This window comes from Leuresthes tenuis, unplaced genomic scaffold, assembly GCF_036924035.1.
Source record: "Leuresthes tenuis unplaced genomic scaffold, fLeuTen1.0.hap1 SCAF_24, whole genome shotgun sequence".
In the NCBI taxonomy this organism is placed as follows: domain Eukaryota; kingdom Metazoa; phylum Chordata; class Actinopteri; order Atheriniformes; family Atherinopsidae; genus Leuresthes; species Leuresthes tenuis.
In genome coordinates this window covers 5,230,117-5,251,824 of record NW_027325378.1, presented here as the reverse complement: position 1 = coordinate 5,251,824, position 21,708 = coordinate 5,230,117, and the positions used below count along the sequence as shown (strand labels likewise).

General features: G+C 38.2%; 1 protein-coding gene across 2 annotated transcripts in view; it reads right to left on the bottom strand.

Annotated features, from left to right (window-relative positions):
* The window catches only part of sh3kbp1 (SH3-domain kinase binding protein 1), a 40,114-nt gene that overhangs the window by 6,621 nt on the left and 11,785 nt on the right, over positions 1–21,708 (bottom strand). The window contains exons 3-12 of one of the 2 annotated variants that reach the window (XM_072378220.1): positions 16,477–16,591; positions 14,292–14,398; positions 12,085–12,229; positions 11,881–11,957; positions 9,280–9,369; positions 3,819–3,888; positions 1,780–1,874; positions 1,598–1,693; positions 1,454–1,505; positions 1,297–1,368 (exon numbers count right to left, since the gene is read on the bottom strand). In XM_072378220.1, the coding sequence (XP_072234321.1) occupies positions 1,297–1,368; positions 1,454–1,505; positions 1,598–1,693; positions 1,780–1,874; positions 3,819–3,888; positions 9,280–9,369; positions 11,881–11,957; positions 12,085–12,229; positions 14,292–14,398; positions 16,477–16,591 (919 nt within the window). The remainder of the gene's footprint in view (positions 1–1,296; positions 1,369–1,453; positions 1,506–1,597; positions 1,694–1,779; positions 1,875–3,818; positions 3,889–9,279; positions 9,370–11,880; positions 11,958–12,084; positions 12,230–14,291; positions 14,399–16,476; positions 16,592–21,708) is intronic. The other variant, XM_072378221.1, reaches the window with a different exon arrangement.

The following is a 21,708-nucleotide window of genomic DNA, read 5'->3' as shown; positions in this document are numbered from 1 at the left end:
AAGGGATTAAGATCAGCCAGCAAGGTGGTTGCAGGAGTAGTTATGAGATTTAATTTCTATTGAAACACGAGCCAAGCGATTAAATCTGACATTATTCTTTTTTAAATACAGTCTCATTTGAACCTGGAACGCTGCTTCATGTGTCATAACGTGAAGAGGAGCGATCTGATCCCAGAGGAGGATTTATGCTAGTTTTTAAAGGATTAAAGCGCCCCTCGAGTCTGCATTTACACATTTAATATTACTCTGAATGTTGTCTCATTTGATTTTTCCACAAAAAAAAAAAAAAATTATTTTTAAAAAAAATAAATAAAACTAGCAGGAACCTAAAGTTCATTGTCATTATGCTGCCATTCATGATTAAAGATCAGTTATCGTCAACACATTTTAAACATATCTGAGAATATTTCATGCTGTTTAGGTTTCTCTAAAGGCATCTTTTCTCATTGCTTCATCCTCAGGATGGTAACAGAGAATCTATCATATTTCTATTCATGACCGTTTTTTCTCAAGTCACCCACAGCCAAAACCGGCTCATGTGGCACCACGAGCCACAGCTGCAAGCGGAGGTGTTTAAACTGAAATCTGATCCGAATAAAGAAGAAGAGACTCTTCTCTTAAGATGTTCTTAAAACTGACATTTGAGAGAGTATGAAATAAGCTACAGCAAAACATTGAACCTTTTTCATTTGAAACCTTTTAATTCCATTTATGTGTGAAACCAGCACACATTTTTAGCCTTTTTTTTACTCATAATCATATCGGTTTGAGCTCAGTCTCCCCTCAGAAGCCTCTCTATGTTTTGTCATCCTTCCCTCTCTCCTTTGTACATGTTTTTGTTTGTTTCTCTTCAAACACTTTCCCCTTTTAATTTGCTTCACTGGTGAAAATCCCACAAAGCTCACTGCTGTGTGTTGCCGTTATATAAAAACATCATTGTGCAGATGAGTGGAAGTGTCTGCCTTGCACCACCGTCTGTCGAATAAACCACGGTGCCTGTAGCTTCCTGTTGCATGCAGACTGATGCTAATGCTTTGCTCAATTAAAGCTCTGTTTTTCTGCACACAAAGGAGGGGAAATTTGCAGTAAGTGATGTCTCTGCTGCTCAAGCCTTGAAAGAATTGAATCCCTGCCTTTGTGCTGTGGTGCGTCAGCTCAGATTTCGGACTGGATTCTTGTTAGCATGATGTTGTAAAGCAGGTTAGTTGATCTGTTCTCTGCGGCTGAATAGAGTGAAGAAAGCCGAGAGATGCTGTAACAGAAGGCCAAAGGAGGCCAAAGTGGTCCGGACTTTACCTCGATCCTGGTCTCTCTGAGGCAGATATTCAGGCCGCTCAGGAGGAACCTTCTTGACTTCGGATTTTTTCTCTACAGAATAAAGTTCACAGTTTCCTGATGTTTGATTCTAAAAGTCTCAGACCACAAACACAGAAGAAGAGAAGTGAGCTGTTACCTGCGGTGTGTTTAGATGATGGAGCGCTGGGAGGAGGCGGTTTCTTTGGTCTCTGGAAACACGGATACAGAAACATATTAACAATGTCTTGAGGCCGAAGACATTAGCAAACAGTTTCTCCATGCTTTAAGATGCCATAATCACCTCTTTCTCAACTTCTAGCAGCTTGACAAAGTTGTCTGGGAAGACGCCTTGTCTTCCCCCGATCTCCCCCATCCACCAGCCTGCATCGGCACAGTCCTGGATAACACAGTTTAAATGCTTGATAAGAATATTCATTGTGAACGACTGCAAACACAAACCGCACACGGGTAGGCTCCTTTTACCTTGGTGATAATGTTGATGATATCGCCCTCTTTGAGTGACAGCTCGTCCTCATTTTGTCCTTCATATGGGAAGAGAACTTTACACTGCTCGCGCCCTGACAACCATCAAACCAAAGATACACACTCATGAGTAGAGTTGCAGAAAACAAACGTGTGGAAGATTAGAAAATGCATGAAATCAAAGATTAAATTTATTTCCGACCAGGAATGGTAGTCAAGATTTGTTGTTTTGTTTCCACTAAACAAAAACCTGTGCAATAAGCTTAAAAAAGTAAAGGGAAAGCAGAATAAAGGTCCCAGCAGGTAGTGATAATGAGGATTTTAAAATTAAAAGAGAATTACAAAAACGTAGAAGCCAATCATCCAATTTTCACTCTAAGTTCCTCAAAAATACAGAAAGGATAGGATAAATTACTCCTAAAAAAGTTCAACCAATAATTTCCTGACACTTCAGTATCTGGATGTATGGTGGTTTTTTGTGTAATTCATATCTTTTAAAAAAAATTATAAATGTTTTCACTCTGTTTGGCCAACGACACTGGAAATTAGGCAATGAGGAGGCTGCAGCACCCCCTACTGGCAAATATCTGTAGCTACAAGACAAAAGGATTTCAGGTCAACACAGGACCTTAAGTGTGAAATTTTACAATTATCAGTGATTGGTAATGATATGTTGAGTTTAGTAGCACAATAACCTTTGGAGTTCTACCATCTTCCTAATGTGGCACATTTGTTTGTCATTAGGCCATATTTCCTGATGCCGTGAAAGCTATCTTTGGTTTTAGATGCAATATTCACATTATTTCAGCATTTTTAAACGGGGGCTGATCCATTTCATCTGTAATTCCTGAATGTTTGATCCATGTGTTTAAGCTTTGTGTGTCAAAATAACAATAATAAAATCCAGACCGACTACCACTGGAAGCATCTTTGGACTCAATGACTTGTACAAAGACACTTCAGCAAAAAGTAAAGCCACAGACTGAGCTGCAAACCTTGTGAATACATGAGCTTTGTGCACCCATAAAATCGTAAACTTGAGGTTTAAAAATGGTAGCTAAATCAGGAGCCGATATAATGGTGGTTATGTCTATCTTATATTGAAAATACATGTGAAAAGCACTGCTTGTTGAGGGCAAATAGTCTAAAAACAAATGTTTTTCCATGGTCTCTTCTGTTTTGCACAGTTACCCAGACCTCAAAAATACTAAAAACAAAGTCCATACTTTTTAAAACTATGTAGAAACCTCGAACACCAATCAAATTTTCAGCTGAAGTATACATTTCATTATTCGAATGAGAAAAATATGTCTTCTCTGTACATGTGGAGTTGCATTTTGGAATCAGGTATTCAAAGAAATCTTATTTTGTAAAGCTCTGCTGAGGCCCTGTTCTGAGATATTCATTTACAAAGTCAGAAGGCCTTTTTTTTGTTGCTGCTGCCCATATAAGTGGCTGTGGCTCAGTCAATTATAAATCATTCTTTAATGAAGAATAAACATGCAAACTCTGCAAAGTTGCATTTAGTACTGTGCTTTTTTTTTTTTGTTTTGATGTCCATTTAAGTTTTCTGTAGCATCAAATGTGCTAAACCTGGTTAAAAAGGGTATCAGTTTAAATCTAAAATAAATATCAGTTGATGTTGAGCAACATTTATTTTTTCCAGAACCCCAATGCTGACTCACTTCCAGGGTCCCTGTGTTTGTCCCATCTAATGAAATTCTTTCCCATCCAGTTTTAAAATCTTTGGGCTTGTCATGAGCACCTAAACGCTCCAACAAGGAAGTATTCTCGAATGACAAACAACATTACAGCACTGTGTTGATAGGAAACAACAGAGTATCAGAATGAAAGGAAATCTGCATGAAACAAAGGAAAAGATAAAGAAAATGGTTTATGGTTAAGTAGATGTAATAAATTACATAGTTTGACAGAGTTTCTGCTTGTTTTATAGTCGTTTACGAGTCTTTTTGGACTAACTGGAACTTTGTTTGCATTAGTAATGCATTTTGAATTACAACAATACTGCATTTTCTCACCTTTGGCTTTGTTGTCAGGCTCAGTCTTCATACTTTCAGCTGTAACACTTGATGCTTTCCCCTCGTTAACCTTAATGAACGACAGAAGACAGAAAGCCTTTAAAGTCTGGCACACTTACCCCTCCAACACATGCAGCTTCAACAGGATGATCTTGTCTAGGACTTCCTGTGCTTACAGTAGTTTCAGCCACTGCAGAATACGGTGACCTGGTTTAATTCAGTTACTGTGTGTGTGGAGGTGCAGAGGAGATAATGACACACAGTCTAAGCAGAAACTTCTAATTGTTTTCTTTAACTTTTAAAAGTAATAAGAGATGTCAGACCACACCCTGCTTTATATAAATCCTTATCTACTTGTTCTCTGACTTTTTTTTTTTTTTTTAAAAACTGTTTTATTTTGTGTATTGTATTTTTTATTTCATTCTTCCTTGGTTATTCCTTGCTGCTATTTCACTGATTTTTATTTAATGACACAATGTGTAATTTAAAAAAAAAAAAAATTTTGGTAGAAGGATTTGAGTCCAACACCTTCATTAATCGTTTGCCTGTTCTCAGCTACAACTAAAAGAGGGATTTTGGCTACTACACTACTGCTAGTTTTCAGAAATGTAAAAACTAGCATACAAGTGTTTGTGATAATAAATGTGTTCATGCTTATATTATTCCACTACCTGAATACATCTTGTATTTTTTTTACTTTGTTTTTATTTCAATCCCTATTAAACTCCACAAAGTATCACTTAGGTTTATGAGTATTGACATTAAATCTAAATGCTAATATTGTTAGTTACTAATTTGGATGTTTCTAAAAAAAAGTAATAAAATAATTTGAAAATGTTTAAGTGTACCCTGTAGTACACATATTGAATATATAGCTGATAACATAGCATGTCTGACACTGAATGATTACCAGTGTTAGCGCTTAGTGTATTAGCATGCTAACTATTGCTACTTAGCACCAGGTACATATTACCAGAATGCATTCAGTGATAAACTTGAGTGTTGGTCAAATTGACATTTAAACTTATGGCATTGTGGATGTAGTCTGGCATTGCCAGACAATTCTGACTTCTCTTTTTTCTAACAAGTACTACATCAACAAGCGCCGAACAAAACACATTTGTATTCAACTGGATTAAGATAAAACCAGTGAGAACAATGAAACAAGTGATGTACCTCTGAAAATGTGTATAATTTCAAACTTAATCCATAATATCTTAACTTGTGACGGAACAGCCTGGCCAAGCTAGACACTGGGTGGAAAACAGCATGTCTATTTACCTCTGAAGTCAGATATTGGACTAGTCTTGTTGCACCTGAATTGAGCTAACCAGTTTCAGTATAGGTAGAGTACTGGTGTGGGGCATTCCAGATTAGTTTCATAATTCTGAATTCCTTGTTCAGCTGGGATCCACCATTTCTACACGTCAAATATGGATAAAACCTGTTGTGGCAAACCACCTCATAACTTCTGACATCTTTTCATTTCAATAAATGCTGGCAATGTGACTTAGAATCAAATCATAGACTGTTGTAAATAAACGTAAATAAGAGAGCTAACTAAGCATCTGGCATAAAATAAGCAAGTTGAAAATGAAGGATTCAACAAAAGATGGGGCCTATTTTGTTATTTTTTAAGAGAGTGACCTGAAGTCATAACAAAATTTAAACGGTTCCTATTCTTCCTATAATTTGAATAAGATCTTTGAGATTAGATTTAAAACAGAAACTAACAAATCAACTCTTCGACGAAGTGGGCGAGTCTGCCGTTAAAGCAGCCGTTGTTTCCCGGCTGGAGTGGATCCCTCCCTGTTCTGTTCAGCCTCCCCTCTCCACATTTCCTCCCCTCCCTAATGAGACCCATGTGGAGCCACAAGCTTTGAGGCATCACTACAACATCCCACAGAGGTTTGCATGTCCAGCAATCACATGCTGCTGGGGATCGACCCGTGAGACTTTTCAAGGCCAGTGGTGATATGTAGAAGGACTCGCACAGTCAGCCATTCATGATTTTTTTTAGCAAAAATATAGCACACGCACACATAGACAAACAAATCCAGCCGTCTACATATGGCAGCATGAGCATATTATCTAACCATTTCAACTTAAATCTGACTAAATTCAATACACAACAGATGCATTAATTAGGCACCTTCATTAGAAAAATGAATGTCACACTTTGCAACAAACGTGTGAAGCAAGCATTAGCAACCTGCATAGAGAGGAGCTTTCAAACGACTGTAATATTTTCACAGTCACAGAAGGAGGCTTAATTATTCAGAAATTTGCTCATAATGAATAAAGTCAATGATGGTTCTTTTCAAAATAATTTCCTTTTATTATCCCCAACAAGGAGAATATGCTGTTGGTATTGTTCTGTAAGCAAGACTGATCAAAAAGTTATGGACAGATTTAAGGGATGTTTTAAGTGATTGTTGAATGGACTTACGTTTCATTAAATACCAAAAAATAACAAAGACGAAAAGTCTGTTGTGCCAAAATGCTAAGCTAAGCTAACTCCCGCTCTCTGTCTCTCAATATTTTCAGACCAACATGTTATGGTATCAGTCCTCTCATCTGAACTGTGCAGGTTGCTTCCTTGGGATGCATGTATGCTAACAAACGTTTTTCATTTTTACAGCAGGAGTGAGGACATAACGTATTGACTTGTTAGCATCAATACGATTAGCTAACTGCTGTAACTAATTGTAGATTCAATTAAGAAATGAAAATAAATTTCACCCTAGTGTACAATAAATTAACCATTCAGCTATGTGTGCTAGACATAATTGGTCTGGATAAAGTTAATATGCAAGAACAAATACAGTACATTTGACAATAAATCTAATTTTAAGTGTTTCAAACATTCAGTCTCACAAAATTGAGAGATCTGAGAGAATTTTTCAGTAGATATTTGAGCACTGACAGAATTAATTTAAGCTTAGGAAAATACATTGATTTGATTTACATTTTCATGAAGTCACACACTTCTCTTTGCATGTTAACATTTAACCATTTACAATTAATCAAAACCACAACCTTTCCCAACTTTAACGCAAACCAAAGTTCTCTTGTTGCCTGTATCTCAGATGGGACTGTGTGACATAACTCTGGCAAATTTAAGTATTTTGTACACCCACAATGTACAACCTCCTCATTAATTCTAACCTCCTGATTCATTCTGCACTGCCTGCCATTGATTAAAGCTCATTTTTACCAAGTTTAATAAATCCATGATAGATTTTTGTCAAACAGTCAAAAGCTCTGTTTTGATTTGTTGATATTGCTCTTGTAAAGCTGAAAAAACGACTAACTGACAAGAAAAGATAGAATAAATGTTTCCTGATTAGCATTTATGCAAGAAAACATGCTTATATGTTGGTTTTCTATCACAGCTTGAGTGGTGAAAGTTACTTCCATCACACACCACAGAAACTAAGAATTTGGGGGGGGGTTTCTCAGTTTCTTTTGCTGCTATTAAGAATGTCTTTATGGGAGAGAATTCTTCATTGTGAGGCCAAACGTTTGCCTAAATGTAGAGCAGAACGAACTGAGATGGACAATCAACACGCCAACTAAAATGGCTTCTTTTTGTTGAAACAGTCTTGAGTTTTGCAAAGAACAAAAAAACAAACAAAAAAAAACACTGACCACTTCTCCTTTCGCTGTTAAGACAGATGGTGAATACTGGTGCAAAAGTAATACAAATTACAATAACCAGCCTTAACACTAGTTTTCAGTTTTTGTGTTCTTTAAACATGAAACAGACTTTTAAGTTCAGTGGCAGAGTTGACATGTCTACGAATGACTCAGCCGGACAGAGACGCTCCTGTCACTTCCTCCAGAGCCTCATTATTTCACAGAGAGACTCGTCTCACCATAAAGCAACATAACAGCCTCCCACTCAGCGGGAGAGGCGCACAAACATCCTTCAGACACACTTCTGGAGGAGCTTAAAGAGCTTCTGATGACCAGGATGCAGCTTTTTTTTCTTTTTTTTCCTCACCCGCTTTTTGTCTTCATGTGTGCTTAAAGTGGACTAATGACGTAAAGCAGCATTTCAAGAGTCACAGTTCTGTTTTAGGGTTAAGACATGAAAGAGGTTATTCTTCGAGTTTTTGCTGGTTGTTCATGTAGAAAGCATGTTTTTACAGTTTTTTTTTTAAATCTAGATAACTACATAAAGGGAAAGACTTAGAGAAAATGTGGATTTTCATCAAAACTTTTATGTTTTTTGATGGTAGATCCAGATTTTGGACATCAAAGGGTCTGCTTACAAATGCTTAAACAATCTTAACTGCCTTTTACACAAATTGGATGGACTGACCCCTTAATTTCAAAGACAACTAAACACCACACTCTGCATCACTAAAAGAGTATGACATTTCCTTGTCAAATTACCCTTAAATGTCATATTCATAAACAGGGCTTCTTTAATACAAAAGAACAGCTATAAAAATGTATTTCTGATGGTACCAATCTGCATCTGAAATGCTTTTTAAGCTTCAACGGACACTTGAATCGCTTGATTTGAGCCTTTTCCACAAACAAAAAACCTCTCAGTAATATACAACTGTAAAGCCAAACTGGTGAATCACCTCTTTAATTTTAGATTCATAGACTTGCCTGTTTTCATGCCAAAAACATTAAACAGTGTTTAGTATTTTCCCACTAGAAATCCCACCTTTCAGGGTAAGAAGTCTTTCTTTCTTTAGCTTGGAGCCAAAACACCAAATATTTATAAAACCTGCCACACACCAAGTCTCACGTCACATTTGCTTGTAACACCGCTAAAATTCAATAAAAAGAAAAGGAATAAAGAGGAACAGAAATAAGACGAATCAAGAGGAAGAATAAAACTGGAGCCCTAATGAAAAAGAGGGGGACAAGCAGAGAAAAGTGAACCCTACCGTCCTCTCCTGCGTGTCGAGTTAAAGTCAGACGGAGCTTGTCTGGGCAGCAGGAGAGCATGTGAGTATGAGGATGTCAGTGAAAAAGCTCTATCACCTCCCCTCGTCTTTCCCTCCCCGTCTGCTCTGCAGAGCTCTGACTTCTGCTTTGCTTCTCAAATCCCTGCAGGATGTGTGAGAGTGCGTGCGTGTGTGTGTTTGTGAGTGTGTGTTAGCATGAAACCACTTCCTGTGCTGTGAAACTGAAACAGAGGAAGGGGAGGAGCCAAAGCTGAGCTGAGACTTTATTTCCTTGCTGCTCACAGAACAATGATCAAAGCGTAAAAAAAGATTAAAAAAATAGCAAATAGGCTGTGTTCATGTTGTGGGGTTTTAATCAGGTTGAAACAACTGTTTTTTGAGGACAAATGCCAGCTCTCTACAGCATAAATGTTTCTATTCTAGGATGAGGAGCTGGTTTAAGGTTTATTTAGGTCTCCAGGAAACGAGTCAATGGGATGTCCTCTAGACTGACAGAAACAGCTGTGTTTCTGTCACTGTGTGTGACTCACCTTGTCCACCTCTGAGTCCACATCTATGGAGCGAGGCCTGAGCTTGATGGGCTGGTCCTTGAAGATGTTGCCAAAGCCGAACCCGCGGACCTGAAGGGTTGTGCAAAGAGACGCAAAGATTTAAAACATCTCAGCTCATCAGATGCCCTGAAACGCTTGTAGCTGCAATTAAATCCACTCCTATGAATAGTCAGCTTAAATTTAGCCTTTTTCCCAACCTAAAACAAACATGAAGCATCAAGCACACCAGCTTTCTGTGACGTAATCTGGCAACACTGAACCTGACCTGGCACGAGGCTCGCCGTGTAAACTACGAGGAATAAAGATGTGTAAACAAAGCTGTACTCTTTGAATCATGCCTCCTCAGTTCAGCCACAGAACTCCAGACCAAACATTCGTCACATTCCTCTGATGGTTATGTGTGAAAACGTTATCTGAGAGCTCAGTTTCATAACTTTCTACCACAGGTGCCACCGATTCCAGTGTCAGAGTGAAAAGTAACACTTTAGAGGTAAAATAACAAAAACTAATAGATTTTATAGCAGAGAAAATGTAAAAAAAAAAAATATAAATACATCCAGAAATGTGTGCATATCTGCCTAAAAAAAAAAAAAAGACTTTGCTTTAATTCTAAACCAAGTTACCATTAGTCATCTGACAAACTTATGACTTCAGCCATGGAGAGCTGTTTCCTTTCTGGAGAAACAATTAATCTGTCATCTTCAGAGGTGGTCTAATTACACATTTTTGCCTTCTTACATAGAGTTTCTCAATCCTGTTCCTCAGGACCTTCTGCTCTGCACGTTTTAGATCTTTCCCTGCTCCAACGAACCTGATTCAAATGAATAGATTACCTCATCATCTTGTCATCAAGTTCTCCAGAGGCCTGTAAAAGACCAGTTAATTTGAATCAGGTGTGTTGGAACTGCAAAGAAAAAAAATCAAAAACCTTCTGGAAGGTGGATCCCAAGGACCAGGGCTGGGAAACGCTGCTCTTGGAGGTTAATTCAGACATGAACAAAAGATAGATGAGCAGGAGGATGAAGATAAGTGGTATAAAGTTCAGGGTTTGCACACGATGTCATCAGACATATGACTGTACTCGGTTAGACCCCACGGAGTGGCAAAAAGAGCTGTTGTAAAGGCTGCAGTTCAACAGTTTTCTTTTTACAAACTTACCAAAAGCAAAGAGAGGAGAGCCAAATAGAATGGACTGGAAGCCATTTTCGTGGGCTTTAATATTGTGACAATATCCCCCATTTCTAATCCGTGTAGCAGCGCTGCTTTTGGTGTGGATGAGAGTTAGATTACAGCAGCATTAACGGGTGCGTGCTGAAAATAAAACGTGTGCACGGAATATTAAAAAATCTGCTCCATAAGTTTATCATTGCCGTTCAGATGCGTGGTTTAACAACATTCTAACCTGCCTTTTCAACACTGATCACCAGGTTTAGAAGTGTAAGCCCGATTCTTTCGCTGGAAGCCCAAGAACAAGCCGGGGAAATCTAGAGTTCACAGACGAGGTGATTATTTAGGTCACAGGTAAAGTATGGCAGCACTAGAGTCGGAGTGACGGAGCCCTCGCAGGGCCTCCGTCAGAACGAGCCCCGATATCCGGAAACAGTTCATATTTATCTTCTTCACATGTATCTTCCACAGGTTGGACCTACACACGGCCGACTATAATTGGCCAGTTATTAGTGACATGAGCAGGCCAAACACCGTCATGTTGTTTGGATGTGATAAACAACGTGTGTGTGTGTGTACGTGTGTGTGTGTTGCTTTAGTCATGCATCTAATGTACCAAACCTATCTGACAAGATAGAGAAGCTTCATCTGATATTCATCAGTTATTTGGTCCAGTTATGCTATCTTAAAGTCTTGGACCATTCAAGGACATCCATTGCGTAGTATGAGCTAAGATAGGACCATCGATTGTTTAGAAACATACAGAATATGAGTACATAATGTCTAAGAACAGAGGCAATTCTAACAGAAGTCAAATGTTTTCCCAAAGTTATAAATCGGGGGGGTAAACGGAAAAATGCTGTTTAGAAACCACGATAAAGAAGCTGCACAGTGGATTCTGCAGAGTAATTTCATCCATGTTCACTGTTTTCTCCACGAAAGTTAGAATGGAATAAAAAACGTTGTCCATATACATTTCTTGGATTCTTCGTCACCTTAATTTCGTCGGCAAATCTCACCGTGAAATACGATCAGACTTTCAGACTCTGCTTCATTAACTTTCCAAGCTTGCAAAAGAGGTGCGCGTACAATATGAATAAATATCAGGAGACCTGAAGTGTCAGCGTCCGTGCACGGATCACATCGCTCAAAAATGTGCACGTTAGACCAAATAAAATATGTTTGTTCAACACAAATGCAATCAGTTTACGGCCGTTAAACTCAATAAATTCATGTTAATAAACCCCCAATTTAATCGTTTATTTGGAGCAAACATATTTCCACTCTGCCCACGTGCAGCGGCAGCCATGTTGAATGTTTTTGCCAGTCAGAGGGACGTGTCTATGCTGTATGGATGGAGCTGTGACGTAGCTTCACACTCTCAAGTCGTCATATTAACGTGTGATTGATTACCTTCTTGGGTTGAATTTCTGACCCTGTTTCTGAGCGACTGTCTGCTCCATCACTTTCACTGCCAGGGCTGTCCTTACCTACACACTCACACACACAAAAGATGGATGTTTGTTGAAGCTCTAAAGGTAGGTTTAAAAGCTGTTTTTTTTTATCTCTCGCAGAAACAAATGTACATATATGTTTTTCTTTTTGCCTGGGACTCACTGGTGCGGCTGCTGCGGAGCTCATCCTGTGAGGTGGGCGTGTCCGAGGAGGGCGTGTCCAACTCTGTCGTGGTCTCTCTGGTGAAATTGGAGGGAAACATTCCACTCTTCCCATTTAGAATTCCCTCCCACCATCCCTCCTCTACCTGAACATACACAAGCACATGACACATGGTAACACGCATTTATACACAGGCTGATTTACACATTTACTGATACAGACTGGTAAGTGTGGCCTGAGGATCACATCAGGGCTAATATAATAAAATAACATAAATAAAAATAGCTAATTAAAGTTAAAGCTCAAATCAATCAGACTGAGAGAGCACACGTCACACCTCTGTTCATTGAGCTCCACTTGCTACCCTTAGCCGCCCACATCAAATTCAAGTCACTGATGTTGGCCTACAAAGCGCTTAGTGGAACGGCTCCCATCCACTGGAACGACTCGGTCACTCCGGTGGTCAAAGGATAGCAGTCTAGCAGTGCCTACACCACACTCAAGACAATTCAGACTCTTTTCATTGTCGTTCCACGATGGTGGAATGACCCACCGAGCGCTACAAGAACAGGGCCGTCCCTGTCTATCTTCAAGAAACTCTTGAAGACCCAGCATCTCTTACCCTCGCACCTACCTTGCACTTCCCTACTGCACTTCTATTTCTGTAGTTCCCTCTATGCCCGCACAATATTTCTACATTGTCATCCCTGACAGAGTCTGACTAATTGGCTTCCTTCTGTGTAGCTTAGTGTTGGCTTTGACGTTAGCTGTAATGTTAAATCATCATTTGTAAGTCACTTTGGATAAAAGTGTCTGCTCAATGCATAGACATGAACATAATCTAAATGGGGGTTAATGTTGAGCTTTTTCTGGATTATTATTATGTCACAAACCAAACCATTTTGGCTTTTAGAAATTACATTTAGTACGATTTCAGTTGGACTAACACAAGAATCTGATTTCTTTCCTGATATCATGTATATATGTATGTATATGGAAGCCTACCTTTACCAAAAACAAACAAAAAAAGTAGAGTAAGTTAAATTATTCACTCTAAAAAGACAAAATATTTCACTTTCTACATTTTTTGTTGTAGGAAATAACATGAAAAAGTTAATGTTTTTGGTCATTTTTTAAAATATTGTTATTTAGAATTAATCTTACATGATTTATACATTGATAAAGGATACGATTTTTGACGTTTTCATGTAATAATTTGACTTTCTGAAAGAAAAAAAAGGACTTTTAGTAGTTTTCACTAATGTATGTATATTGACTTTTTATGGCAATTTTTCTTTCAAATGTATAATTAGAATTTTAGTATCAAAATATAGTTTTGTCTTCTTTGTCTATGATCTGGTCCTTTAGCTTTTATCTCAAACTTTACATCTTTTTTTGTGATATAAAAAATGTGGGAAAGTAAACATAAAATGATTTTTTTTTTACTCTTCTATTTAATAAACAACATTTGGCTTTTTGGGGGGTTATTTTGTAATAATTTTCCAACTTTTTTAAAAAACATAAATCGGACTTTTAAAATAAATATGTCGTAAGATTTTCATGTTGACATGTTACCTCATAGATGAAAAAAGATAACATTGCGATCTTTCAATTCCACAATTTTGACTTATTAATAAATACTCTTTCTATTTATTTAAAAAAGAGGGGACCACATACATTATTTATCAAAAAACAAGCTAAATGTAAATGTGTTATCACATTTGACTTAGCATTTCAAAATGGAGCTTTTCCTCTTTTCTTTTATTTTTTTCCAACAGTTATGGGCTTCTATTCTAAGAGGGGAACATGTGTTAGCCCGTTTGTTGTCTGGTGGAGCTGCAGTTGTGGAAATAAAGCACATGAAAATGTAAAAATAAGGGTTCACTTGAATGTTGGAAGGACTCAAAACTAAGCTCTGAAAACCCAAAATAACAACTGGATAACTTCATCTTTTCCATGACCTGAAAACTTCAAGTCATTTTATAACTTAACACCTGCAGTAAGCTGCAGTCTGCCTCTATTCTGTGATAAGCTCAGTGTTGAGGTTTGAATCATCTTTTTACCAACTGATGTGTCATAAACCAGCTGCTGAACGTGCTGAACATGTGCATTATTTGTGTGATTTTTTGTGTGATTTTTCTCTCTGCTCTCACACAGTAGCTTCATAAAAGAGGAATCCATAGAAAATAAATAAAAACCAGCCTCACCTCTGCTATGACATCGATGATGTCTCCTACTTTCAGCTCCAGCTCATCCTCGTGCTGAGGCACGTAGCTGAACGCTGCTTTACATCTTCGCTTACGGATCTGCTCTCCTGCACACACACACATAGAGTTGATGTTTTAACATATCTTAGACTTACAGCTTCTGACCTAAAAAGCTCACACGCTCATCAACAATCCACATCCCACAGTGAGTGAGGAGGTGTTCACTTGCTTCTTAGAAGCCAACATGGTTGAAGCCATTGACCTTTGCCCTATTAGTCACAAAACAGTCCAAACACAAGTGACACCCAACGCTTCTCTCTGGCCTCGCAGTTGTTTGTCTTACCCTCATTAGCCTGCTCATTACTCCTGACTCAGCCCACATTAGACAGGTCACTCAGTCATGACCCTGCAGTTCCTGTTTTGTCCACACGGTGTTCATCTCTAATTTGTGGGAATCATATGAGCAACCATGTGCTGGAGGGAGTTTATATACTTATCTATCTATCTATCTATCTATCTATCTATCTATCTATCTATCTATCTATCTATCTATCTATCTATCTATCTATCTATCTATCTATCTATCTATCTATCTATCTATCTATCTATCTATCTATCTATCTATCTTCAATTATTAATGCTTCTATATGGTTTCCCAACTTGAATGCTATGTTTAAGAATGAAACAACAGCTCCTGGAACAGCTCTAACCCTTGATCCATGACCCATGACCCTTGACCCAAACCCATGACCCCTCACCTCTACATAAAGGAGACACCCAGCCTAAAAAAGAGTAATTGTTTTGAACCTGTTGATATTATTTTTAGGTCTCTTCATTTTCATATTCATTTTGCATGTTTACATTGTTACTTTGCTTTTATTTTGCTGTCCTCCATGTGGCTTTATGGTTAGTTTAGTACCTTTTCATGCATTTTGTGTCTTTCTGGTGCATTTCTTTATGGAAATTTGGATCTCTTGGCAGTTGTTTATCGTATTTTCTACATCTTTGAGTATTGGATTTCTCTATGTTCAGTAGATGTCTCTGTTCTTTGTGTCTTTTTGCAGCTGATTAAACTCTTATAGTGGTTTTTACTGCAATCGTTCTCACCAGTGTCTGTGTGGTAATTTAGAAAATGTGGTTTGTCTATCTCCATTTATATCCATTTATGGTTATTTTAGGTTCCCTCACTGACATTTTGCATCTCTTTACAGTTAGTTACCCAGTTTCCTGTCACACTGTCAAAGCAATTCTAAAGAGATTCTTTGAAAAGCTGCAGAAAAGAAGAAATGTGAATCCAATGTCTTTTCATTCACTGTGGTTTCAAGCAAATAAAGCAGGCTGTGTACTGTTGCCACGGGGTGGCAGTATAGCCTACAGTAAATAAACACTGAGGACATCCACTTAAGGAAACTGGAGAGCTCTTCTTCAGAAATGACTTTTATCTCAGGAAATATCGGAGATATAATATGATATTTGGGAAGCTGGTCAGTCATTGAGTTTATTGCTCGCCTGCTTAGACCGGAAACAACTGATGAGTCACATAATTTTAATAGTTGCCGAGTCAGACGCTAATTGCAAAGTTGTTTCCACTCCTCCAAACGCGTGTCAAGCGTTATTGAAAACAGAAAACCACCTCATGCAACTGCATAAACCTTTCTGCACATTAGTGGAAGTTCTGTTCACCTTTAATTGTTCATCTTCTAAATGCAAATAACAAAGAATGACAATAGAAACCTGGATATTTATCTTTGCCTTTTTTTTTCTATTTAGCATATTTATGTGGCACTTTTTGTGAATCTCTGTCAGTGTTATCATTTTATTTCGGGTTTTTTTAATGACTAAGGTCATTTTGTGTGTCTTTAGAGTCCATCTGAGTGGAGATTCTGAATCTCTTTGCAGAAAGCTGACTACAAAAACAAATAATGTTAACAGTCACTTGTTATAGAGATTTGTAAGCCATCAGCTACAATAATATGCCAACTTCCTTCCACTTTCTGATGGTGGTATAGGGACAACATATCAGCCCTCATATCCCATCACTTAGCATATAGTCAGCATGTGTACACATGTTCACAACATAATGATGAGCAAAGCTTGACCCAAATCCTTCCTCAAAGAAATAGGATCTTTGTGTGAGCCTGAAGATTTACTTAATGACCACAGGGTGTGTGACAAAGCTGAGTACCTTTCCTTCCTGGCCGTACGCTGGGGTCAGACACCGGACTGGCCCTGCCATTGGCTAGATCAGACCTGATCAAGCCTGCCTGTCCTCCATCCCTCTTCACCTCTTTCTTTATCTCCTGTGGAGAGAAACAGAAGAGGTAATTGTGTGCGGAGGAAGAAGAGGAGGAGAGGAAAGATGGTGGGAGAGATAAAAAAATAAAGTGTGTAGGTTACAAGCAGAAATAAAGTAAGAATGAATTGAGAGAGGATTACAGGTGCAAATTATTGTGAAATAAATACCAAACATGTTTATATCCAACTGTTTTAGTTGCTTTATTGCAAAAGTTACTGTGAAGCATCAGCATTAGATGTTAATAATCCAGCTGACCCAAGCTGTTTCATTGCACATGACCACCGAATGCTTTTAAAGCTTTGAAAGAGAAAAACAAATGCACCAAAATAAAACTACCCTGCTGTCACTGCTGCAGCCCGTCTATCCCTGTGACTTTCACTCATATAAAGAATCACAAGACTGCATGCGAAACTGATCAACAAAACCAGAGAAAGGCAGTGTGGCCAAAGTCTCAACAAGCAGACAGATTAGGAGACAACAAACAAGGAGGCACACATAACTTCAGAGTTCCAGTAAAAATAGACATTATGGTTCACATCTCCCCACCACATTCATCATAACTGTTTCATAAGCCCTGGCCTGTGGCAGTCACAAATCAGCGAAACAGACGGGCCCGGGCACACTGACTCACAGAGTCAAAATCCTCATACACACGAGGGTTGGAAATTTCCCGGTATGACAATAAAATCACACTAAAGCCTTAATGAGCCTTTGAGATTAAAAAATATCAGCATGAGAAGATTTTTTCTCAACAAAAACTGAAGATTTCTTTAAACTAAGAGCTGTGAATGTAATATTGAGATCAGTGTGGTTACTACAATAAACTGGCTCCTCTTTCTCAAACTTCACACCATACATTTGGCTGTCAGCAAAGAGATTCAGGCTCCCCATAGTTGAGGGACCAATTAAAATCCGACATGTGGCTTATGTTCTGTCTTCCAACAGGATGTGGCACATTAGAAAGCAGAAATTTTCTTCTAGATAGCATGAATCTAGATTAGATTGCTTGCCTTTGGTCATTTAACAAACCTATAATTATATTTAAAGTTCCCAAGAAATAGCAACCAGAGTGCTAATTGCTACTGCATATTAAAAAAAAAGGAAAGGAAAGGAAGCAGCTCCGTTTGTTCTGATTGGTCAGCTCCACTTGCCTGAACAGATTCAATATTCAACAAAGCATTTCATTGGACATAAAACTCATGCACGCCCCCGACTGCAGGATGAGTCATCAGCATTTATGCACATTTATTTTATAGTATTTCATATAAAAACAACAACAATAGAGTGATTACTGTGTAAAAGCACAGTTTTTATTGTTACTGCCAGGTACTTGTGTATCAGAGACATATCATACAGAAACACTTAAACATCAAATAAAATTTCTTTCTACAAGTATAGCTGGTGCACATATGCATTTTCATTCAAAACTAAAACTAAAAACAAACCAAGAGCACGTTCGTATCAGCATGCATTGTTTTTCTCCACCACATATACACCTTTATGTAGACGTAAATTATTTAGAAAAGAGCTTTGCTGAGTCTTTAGTCTCCTGAGTTTAGCTAATAATATCTTAACAAAAAACAACAAGAACAAGCTGTGCAGGCCTGCAATATTACTTGTAGGGTAAATTCTCACTGTACAAGGAATTCTGACTCATAGGAATTAATGTGGAATAGTGTTTCCCCCTTCTTTAAAAACTAAACTTCAATCTTAGTACCGCTAAAATCCAATTTACGCTCCTTTAAACATGTATGACCAAGTCAGCAAAGAAAAAGACTGATTCAATTAAACGACAAAACACAAGAGTTTCCTTCAACAATACAAACACTAATGAGCCTTTTTACACACAGTTTCACAGTTAGCTTCAAAGCTAAGTTTTGAGTCAGTGATGGTCCCAAAATATTTTAAAGTCTGCACTCACTGCACGCACTCACAATAACTTTATTCATGAGCATTTTCATGTTTAGTTTTTGCTGAAGTTTGTCACACCACACAGAATGTAAATGTAAAGAAGACTTAACAAACAAAGTAACTGAATGTTACATTGTTTTCATATGTATAAATATATATATTATTGCGGATATGTGGAAATGTACAGGTTTACCAGCCTTGATATTGCAGTTAAGTGAATATTTATGGGATTCAAGGCTAGTTTTACATGTTACAAACTGAAATAACAACAGCAGAGTTTTCATCCGAGTGAGTTTACTACAGACTGATATTTGTCTGTCTTTTCTGACGTTACACTAAGTGATTTATAGTCCCTTCAGGTCAGGTTAAAGAATTACCCTCCATCACATTTGGCGTTTGCAGTTTGTTAAGTAGGCTAATGCAGCTCTAATGCAGAATCAGAGACAGACATTGATTCTGAAGGCAGAGAAGCTTTAACTGTATATACACCAGGCAAAACATACAAAAACTCACAGACACAAACCACAAACTAACAGCTGAAAATAACACACTTTAAAGTCGGCGGCACAGCACAAGCTAATCTGCACAAAGACCCACAGCAGCCATTTGAAAGCCAACATGTTCCTTTTTTTAATGAGCACTGGTGGAGATGTAGTGTTTAGTTGTTTGGTTTCTTGAAAGTCAATTACAGATAAATACTTTAGAGGTTAAAATGGAAAGTGCACAAGTTAGTATAAATGATTAATACTGTAAGCGGAAATGCCATTAAAACAAAAACTAGGGCTGTTCTTGGAGACCTCAGCTTCTACTTGGACTGCATTCATGCGTGACTACAATTCCTGTTACAGGGATATGGAGGTAACCCTGAGTTAAAGGAAACCAAGCTGAAAAGAGAGGAGGAAGAGAACGTGATTCATCATATCTGGACAGGAAACACCTGCATTATGTACACTGCCGTGTTGGCTCTGTGTGTGTTTGTTAGTATGATGTGCAAAATCCTGACAGAAACTATGTCGTCCACACTGCAGCGCTTTAAATGCTAAACATTGACTTTTGTGTCCCATACTACCAGACCTCTGACTCTTAAGCCTCACAGATTACGCAAAACAGGACACTGAAGCAGTATGTTGGGCAAGACATACAGTATTAGTCTTCAACTGGGGAAACAGATCTAATGCTTGTGCAAAATGTTGCGAAAGGCATCATTTTGTAGTAAAATATTCAAATGCAAAATTCCCCACTTTTCATGCACAACATCCTGCTTGCTCAGCTCTGTTTCCTGGTCACACTTATATTTAGTCGCATCAGAAAGTATTCAAACCTAATCACCCTTTGGGTACTTTTTAAGTTATTTTACACTTCATTTTAGATGGAGAACATAACCTGTTGTTACTTTTGAATGAGAAAGTTGAATGAGTCTATCAAAATAAGAGCAAGGTCTTACTCATTTTTGACCCAGCATGACCCTTCTACATTTTTATTTGGCCCTTCGTTTGGATGGAGGCATTAACTCAAGATGGGTGAGTCTGCCTAAATTCAGCTACATATTTACCAAACATAGCCCAAATCTGCATTTGGGCTTGGGGCACATCCAGACACAGCATTGGCCATAAACCAAGTTCGACGCAGGTTGTAACATCTGGGTTATATTTCGCCCAATAACTCCAGCCAATGCCATTACTGACCTATAAATGCCAAAAGTGGTCCGGATGAGGCTCAAATGTGTTTGCTATCTGGCATGGCTCCACCCATAATTCGTGCAATGACTCAAACCTGCAATTTGCAGGTGTTCTGTCTGGAAGTTGTCCATGAAGACAAGCTTCACACACCTAATCTCATCCATTTATATCTAAATCTACAACAATACTGTGCAACAATCAAATGGGTCTAAAGCAAGTGTTGAAGGAAAGTAGACTTTACTTTTTTAATTTGGCTTTTAATTTAATAGAGCTAATAGTTAGTTTATTAGCTTAATGACAGAGGATTTACTACCAATGCCCTACCGGTTGCAGTTGTATTCATATCAAACAGATAAGCGCAACTTCAGCATGCTGTTTGCTTCCTCTCTACAAAGCTACAGTAAAAAAGTGTAAGTAAAAAGCTTTTACTCCTTAAGCATTTGATGACAAAATGGAGCATGTGATAATGATTTGCAGTCTCTGTGGTTGACTAATAAACAGTCCTCATGTGACCACAGCACTTCCTACAAACAGGATATCCTCCACCTCTGTTAGAACTTGAGTTTGTGGGATGACGTGAATTCACTTAATTCAAACAGCTTACTTTCTTGAAAGGAAGAAAACTTATAAGGTCATATTTCATAAAAAAAATAGCTGAATAAAATAACCAGCTTGCCTTGGACGTATTTAAGGAACTTATTTCTCAGGTTGAATAATAATGGGGCAGATGGACTATTGTAGCCTTTGTCTTTTCAGGTGTTGGAAAGAATAAATAGGTCTGTTTTTGAGAAACAGAAGTTGAGAAGTTCTCAACTAAATTCAACGCTCATATGGAAATTTGACGGAACTAAGTATTTCCCTTGAGAATTATGTGATTTTCAAATCTGTGTTTAGATTGTTGGTGGAGCAGCTGATTATTACTGATAAAGCCTATCGCAAAACTTGCAAATGCATCTTTAACAAGCCAACGATGAATGCTTGTGTTCTTACAAAATCTGAAAGAGAAGTTGCTTTGCTTTATTACTCAACTGACTGCATTAACGGTGCCTTCAATTAACGGTGAGTTGACCTCAGCTGATGCCTCTCTCGTCTGAAAACTAGTGAACAAACACATCTCTGGTGACAATGAGAATCATAGTCAGGTATTTGTCCCCCCTGTGGTTCAGGCGTTATCAAGACAGAAGGGGCAACTTGCATACCGTCACTTCCTAACACCTCTTTAACATGTGTGTCCGCAAAAATGATTTCCTATGCTCAGAAACACACACACGCATTCATCCGCATCGCAAAGCTTAATGTCATTCAGTCCCATAACTGCAGTCTTGTGACAGACACGTCTGGAGCTGCTGCATTACTCACGGCCTCCATTTGCCTCACACACACACACACAACATATACGCAAAGGCTTCACAGGCCCATTGTCTAGTGAGCGGTGACATTCAGTCAGCACAAATGCGGCCTGGCTGCACAGCCAACAACCTGACAATAGACGGACTTCTTTAGCGTTGTTAAAATGTGTCCTGTTGCCCAC